The sequence below is a fragment of the Procambarus clarkii genome, chromosome 67, assembly GCF_040958095.1.
Source record: "Procambarus clarkii isolate CNS0578487 chromosome 67, FALCON_Pclarkii_2.0, whole genome shotgun sequence".
Lineage (NCBI taxonomy): Eukaryota > Metazoa > Arthropoda > Malacostraca > Decapoda > Cambaridae > Procambarus > Procambarus clarkii.
This window is the reverse complement of record NC_091216.1, coordinates 12,230,612-12,237,882: the sequence shown is the minus strand read 5'-3', so window position 1 is coordinate 12,237,882 and position 7,271 is coordinate 12,230,612. Positions and strand designations below refer to the sequence as shown.

Below are 7,271 nucleotides of genomic sequence, written 5' to 3'. Positions count from 1 at the left end.
AAACCCTAAAGCGCTACATACGTTACTTGAATTTGTTCCATAAGCCCTTAACAAACTTCTATGTCTTGGAAATTATTTTTCTCATAAGAACTTTAACAAACTCGTATGACATTATTTTTCATTATAAGAATTCCCTAATTCCAAATCTGTGACTCCCCAAATTCACCTGAAAACCCTAAAGCGCTACATGGGATTTTACAAATTCACCTGAAACCCCCCAAGCGCTACACGGGATTTTTTCCCCCAGAAAAAAAAAAATCGTCTGTGAGTCGTACACCCTACTACTACTACTGGCGGTGTGGGCGGGTGCAAGGGAAGGCACTGTGGGCGGGTACAAGGGAAGGCGGTGTGGGCGGGTACAAGGGAAGGCAGTGTGGGCGGGTACAAGGGAAGGCGGTGTGGGCGGGTACAAGGGAAGGCAGCGTGGGCGGGTACAAGGGAAGGCGGTGTGGGCGGGTACAAGGGAAGGCGGTGTGGGCGGGTACAAGGGAAGGCAGCGTGGGCGGGTACAAGGGAAGGCAGTGTGGGCGGGTACAAGGGAAGGCGGTTTGGGCGGGTACAAGGGAAGGCAGTGTGGGCGGGTACGAGGGAAGGCAGTGTGGGCGGGTACGAGAAAAGGCAGTGTGGGCGGGTACAAGGGAAGGCGGTGTGGGCGGGTACAAGGGAAGGCAGTGTGGGCGGGTACAAGGGAAGGCGGTGTGGGCGGGTACAAGGGAAGGCGGTGTGGGCGGGTACGAGGGAAGGCAGTGTGGGCGGGTACGAGGGAAGGCAGTGTGGGCGGGTACAAGGGAAGGCGGTGTTGGCGGGTACAAGGGAAGGCAGTGTGGGCGGGTACAAGGGAAGGCAGTGTGGGCGGGTACAAGGGAAGGCGGTGTGGGCGGGTACAAGGGAAGGCGGTGTGGGCGGGTACAATGGAAGGTGGTGTGGGCGGGTACAAGGGAAGGCAGTGTGGGCGGGTACAAGGGAAGGCAGTGTGGGTGGGTACAAGGGAAGGCAGTGTGGGCGGGTACAAGGGAAGGCGGTGTGGGCGGGTACAAGGGAAGGCAGTGTGGGCGGGTACAAGGGAAGGCGGTGTGGGCGGGTACAAGGGAAGGCGGTGTGGGCGGGTACAAGGGAAGGCAGTGTGGGCAGGAACAAGGGAAGGCGGTGTGGGCGGGTACAAGGGAAGGCGGTGTGGGCGGGTACAAGGGAAGGCAGTGTGGGCGGGTACAAGGGAAGGCAGTGTGTGCGGGTACAAGGGAAGGATGTGTGGGCGGGTACAAGGGAAGGCGGTGTGGGCGGGTACAAGGGAAGGCGGTGTGTGCGGGTACAAGGGAAGCCAGTGTGTGCGGGTACAAGGGAAGGATGTGTGGGCGGGTACAAGGGAAGGCAGTGTGGGTGGGTACAAGGGAAGGCAGTGTGGGCGGGTACAAGGGAAGGCAGTGTGGGCGGGTACAAGGGAAGGCAGTGTGGGCGGGTACAAGGGAAGGCAGTGTGTGCGGGTACAAGGGAAGGCAGTGTGTGCGGGTACAAGGGAAGGCGGTGTGGGCGGGTTAAAGGGGTCGCTGCCGACCTCACGTAACCTAGGTGAGGTCAGTCAGTGTCATCGGCTGGAAGATAGGATTTGATCCCAGCCATGACGGCTGAGTGGATGTGTCGACCACCATGACGGCTGAGTGGCTGTGTCGACCACCATGACGGCTGAGTGGATGTGTCGACCAGCCATGACGGCTGAGTGGCTGTGTCGACCACCATGACGGCTGAGTGGCTGTGTCGACCACCATGACGGCTGAGTGGCTGTGTCTACCACCATGACGGCTGAGTGGCTGTGTCGACCACCATGACGGCTGTGTCGACCACCATGGCGGCTGAGTGGCTGTGTCGACCAGCCATGACGGCTGAGTGGATGTGTCGACCAGCCATGACGGGTGAGTGGATGTGTCGACCAGCCTTGACGGATGAGTGTATGTGTCGACCAGCCATAATGGGTGAGTGGATGTGTCGATCAGCTATGACGGGTGAGTGGATGGGTCGACCAGCCATGACGGGTGAGTGGATGTGTCCATCAGCCATGATGGGTAAGTGGATGTGTCGACCAGCCATGACGAGTGAGTGGAAGTGTCGACCAGCCATGACGGGTGAGTGGATGTGTCGACCAACCATGACGGGTGAGTGGATGTGTCGACCAGCAATGACGGCTGAGTGGATGTGTCGACCAGCCATGACGGATGAGTGGATGTGTCGACCAGCCTTGACGGATGAGTGGATGTGTCGACCAGCTATAATGGGTGAGTGGATGTGTCGATCAGCCATGACGGGTGAGTGGATGGGTCGACCAGCCATGCCGGGTGAGTGGATGTGTCGACCAGCCATGATGGGTAAGTGGATGTGTCGACCAGCCATGACGAGTGAGTGGAAGTGTCGACCAGCCATGACGGGTGAGTGGATGTGTCGACCAACCATGACGGGTGAGTGGATGTGTCGACCAGCAATGACGGCTGAGTGGATGTGTCGACCAGCCATGACGGATGAGTGGATGTGTCGACCAGCCTTGACGGATGAGTGGATGTGTCGACCAGCTATAATGGGTGAGTGGATGTGTCGATCAGCCATGACGGGTGAGTGGATGGGTCGACCAGCCATGACGGGTGAGTGGATGTGTCGACCAGCCATGATGGGTAAGTGGATGTGTCGACCAGCCATGACGGATGAGTGGATGTGTCGACCAGCCATAATGGGTGAGTGGATGTGTCGACCAGCCATGACGAGTGAGTGGATGTGTCGACCAGTCTTGACAGTTGAGTGGGTGTGTCGACCAGCCATGACGAGTGAGTGGAAGTGTCGACCAGCCATGACGGATGAGGGGATGTGTCGACCAGCCATGACGGCTGAGTGGATGTGTCGACCAGCCATGACGGCTGAGTGGATGTGTCGACCAGCCATGACGGGTGAGTGGATGTCGACCAGCCATGACGGCTAAGTGGCTGTGTCGACCACCATGACGGTTGAGTGGATGTGTCGACCAGCCATGACGGCTGAGTGGATGTGTCGACCAGCCATGACAGCTGAGTGGATGTGTCGACCACCATGACGGCTGAATGGATGTGTCGACCACCATGACGGCTGAGTGGATGTGTCGACCAGCCATGACGGCTGAGTGGATGTGTCGACCAGCCATGACGGGTGAGTGGATGTGTCGACCAGCCTTGACGGATGAGTGTATGTGTCGACCAGCCATAATGGGTGAGTGGATGTGTCGATCAGCTATGACGGGTGAGTGGATGGGTCGACCAGCCATGACGGGTGAGTGGATGTGTCGATCAGCCATGATGGGTAAGTGGATGTGTCGACCAGCCATGACGAGTGAGTGGAAGTGTCGACCAGCCATGACGGGTGAGTGGATGTGTCGACCAACCATGACGGGTGAGTGGATGTGTCGACCAGCAATGACGGCTGAGTGGATGTGTCGACCAGCCATGACGGATGAGTGGATGTGTCGACCAGCCTTGACGGATGAGTGGATGTGTCGACCAGCTATAATGGGTGAGTGGATGTGTCGATCAGCCATGACGGGTGAGTGGATGGGTCGACCAGCCATGACGGGTGAGTGGATGTGTCGACCAGCCATGATGGGTAAGTGGATGTGTCGACCAGCCATGACGGATGAGTGGATGGGTCGACCAGCCATAATGGGTGAGTGGATGTGTCGACCAGCCATGACGAGTGAGTGGATGTGTCGACCAGTCTTGACAGTTGAGTGGGTGTGTCGACCAGCCATGACGAGTGAGTGGAAGTGTCGACCAGCCATGACGGATGAGGGGATGTGTCGACCAGCCATGACGGCTGAGTGGATGTGTCGACCAGCCATGACGGCTGAGTGGATGTGTCGACCAGCCATGACGGGTGAGTGGATGTCGACCAGCCATGACGGCTGAGTGGCTGTGTCGACCACCATGACGGTTGAGTGGATGTGTCGACCAGCCATGACGGCTGAGTGGATGTGTCGACCAGCCATGACAGCTGAGTGGATGTGTCGACCACCATGACGGCTGAGTAGATGTGTCGACCAGCCATGACGGGTGAGTGGATGTGTCGACCAGCCATGACGCCTGAGCGGATGTGTCGACCAGCCATGACGGGTGAGTGGATGTGTCGACCAGCCATGACGGGTGAGTTGATGTGTCGACCAGCCATGACGGGTGAGTGGATGTGTCGACCAGCCATGACGGGTGAGTGGATGTGTCGACCAGCCATGACGGCTGAGTGGATGTGTCGACAACCATGACGGGTGAGTTGATGTGTCGACCAGCCATGACGGGTGAGTGGATGTGTCGACCAGCCATGACGGGTGAGTGGATGTGTCGACCAGCCATGACGGGTGAGTGGATGTGTCGACCAGCCATGACGGGTGAGTGGATGTGTCGACCAGCCACGTCTAATTTTGACGTTGCAACTACCGACTGCATGGGATCCCTGGTTTCAGGAGACCTATGAGAACATCAGATGGGCGCGGGACTAACCTATCTATCAGTAGGGCGCAGGAGTAACCTGTCTATCAGTAGGCATAGGAGTAACCTATCTATCTGATTGGCGCGGGACTAACTTATCTATCAGAAGGGTGCAGGAGTAACTTGTCTATCAGTAGGGTGCAGGAGTAACTTGTCTATCAGTAGGGTGCAGGAGTAACCTATCTATCAGTAGGGCGCAAGAGTAACCTATCTATCAGTAGGGCGCAGGAGTAACCTATCTATCAGTAGGGCGCAAGAGTAACCTATCTATCAGTAGGGCGCAGGAGTAACCTATCTATCAGTAGGGCGCAGGAGTAACCTATCTATCAGTAGGGCGCAGGAGTAACCTATCTATCAGTAGGGCGCAGGAGTAACCTGTCTATCAGTAGGGCGCAGGAGTAACCTATCTATCAGTAGGGCGCAGGAGTAACCTGTCTATCAGTAGGGCGCAAGAGTAACTTATCTCTCAGTAGGACGCAGGAGTAACCTATCTATCAGTAGGGAGCAAGAGTAACCTATCTATTAGTACGGCGCAAGAGTAACCTATCTATCAGTAGGGCGCAAGAGTAACCTATCTGTCAGTAGGGCACAAGAGTAACCTATCTATCAGTAGGATGCAGGAGTAACCTGTCTATCAGTAGGGCGCAGGAGTAACCTATCGATCAGTAGGGCGCAGGAGTAACCTGTCTATCAGTAGGGCGCAGGAGTAACCTATCGATCAGTAGGGCGCAGGAGTAACCTGTCTATCAGTAGGGCGCGGGAGTAACCTATCGATCAGTAGGGCGCAGGAATAACTATCTATTAAGTCTACACGACGTGGTAATGGTCCACGACGGACCGAAACGTTATCCTCTCCCTCATCTTCTGATGAGTTGTTTGGTGATCATATCTTGTAACGCAGGTGTCCTAAGGCCAGCTCAGCGTGGACAGAAACCTCGCGTAGAGCAAAAGGGCAAATGCTGGCTTGATCCTGATTTTCAGTACGAATACGGACTGCGAAAGCAAGGCCTATCGATCCCCTTGACTTTAGAAGTTTTAAGCAAGAGGTGTCAGAAAAGTTACCATAGTTTCAGACGAAAGACAACTCCGAAACCGGGGACCCTCGAAAGACCATATGATGGAAGTCTGATGATGCGCTCTGGACAGACGTCACACAGCTATGAAAGTTTTTTCTCAAACCCTCCGCTGAAGGTACGCTGCAGAGTCTGACTACAGCAGTGGACAAAGCCCTAGGTCTAGGAGCCATAGAACAAGTGCAGCCACAGCAACAACAAAAACAAGCGGCCCCAAAACCCTTACGCTCAGTACTCCTGATGAACGATGACGATGATGTCCCTCTGTCCCCTATTCTAGGCAAGCCTGCCCCACAACAACCCCCCTTCCCACACAGAACAGATTCGAACAGGAGGAAGAGCCCGAAGAGACTAAACTTCCAACGGGACACCTCGGCGAACAACAACAACAACAACAACAGGCAGGGTAGGAATAACAGAGACAGGTCACGAGGAGGATGGAGAGATTCATCACGAGACAAACCGGGTGGAAACATGACGAGGAACAACAGGGACAGATCCAGAGACAACAGAGGCCAGTGTAACAGGAACGGGACCGGCGACCACAGAGGCCAGAACAACAGGATCACCCCAGGAGACAACAGAGGCAATAACAGCAGAGACTACCCCTCCTGGAACAACAGCAATAACAGAGACAACAGACAGGGAGGTAGTAATAATAATAGGGGCCATAATAATAATAACTTTTTCAGAAACAGAAACAGGGGCAGAGGCAACAATGGGAACCAGGAGAACAACAACAGACCCAAGCGCTGGAACAGCACGAACCGAGACCAACAAGGAAGAGACAGAGACAGAGAGTGGAACGGTGGAGATCGGAGAAACTCAGGAAACGACAGGAATTAAGGAAGAAAAGAGGACAATTGAAACAGACAGTTGTCTCTGAGGTACCCCTTACTGAACAGGAGAGGAAGCTGTTGGAAAAGGGACTTACGTTCGTGATAGGGCCTCCGACGCGTAAGAAGAGAGAAGATACGATAGAGGATCTGTGCAACAACTTGGAAACTAGTATCAACCAAGTTTGGAGCAACCTCCGGCCGGAGCAAGGTAAGTCACAGGGAGCAATTAAAAGAACTAAACTCTCCCTCTCTTTTAGGTACCTCCACCCCAGCAAACCAGTCCAGTGCCCAAACTACAACCTAGTAGGCCTTAAACCGGTAATCCAGCAAATGAAGGTCTACCTCAAGCGTGGTGCGGAACGACGACGCAACTGCAATCTCTCAAGGGAGGAGAGGGACGCCCTATCAACGCTCAAAGGACGCACGGATATTGTGATAAAACCGGCGGACAAGGGAGGTACTGTCGTCGCCTGGAGAAAGGACAACTACAGGAACGAGATGAAGAGGCACCTGGCAGACACTGCAGCCTACAAACAGATAAACAACCAGGATGATGCGCTTAGAAACGCCCAAACGAGGAGTAAAAGGATAGTCCTCAAGCTGTTCGAAAACAAGACTGGGGAAAGGAGGACTCATGCAGGCAGGGGCGAGAGATTTCTTCCTAGCCTTTGAATCCATCATTCCCCACCTCAACCTTTTACCAAAGATCCATAAAGCACTAGAAGAAACAACAGGAACGTGGCAAGGGAGACCGGTTCTAAGCGGCTGCCGGGCCCCAACAAGGCCGGTAGACTGGATCTGCACAGCCCTCCTGAACCCCTTACTACGCCTACTGCCGGAAAGAATCAAAGATACGACGGATTTCCTCAAGA

General features: G+C 54.9%; 1 protein-coding gene across 1 annotated transcript; it reads left to right on the top strand.

The window, feature by feature from the left end:
- Window positions 1-3,077: 3,077 nt before the first annotated feature.
- LOC138355347 (keratin-associated protein 16-1-like) lies at window positions 3,078-6,446 on the top strand. The gene is made up of 3 exons (XM_069310228.1): window positions 3,078-3,552; window positions 3,634-3,882; window positions 6,253-6,446. The coding sequence occupies exons 1-3, from the start codon at window positions 3,078-3,080 to the stop codon at window positions 6,444-6,446; spliced, it is 918 nt and encodes a 305-aa protein (XP_069166329.1).
- Window positions 6,447-7,271: the final 825 nt, after the last annotated feature.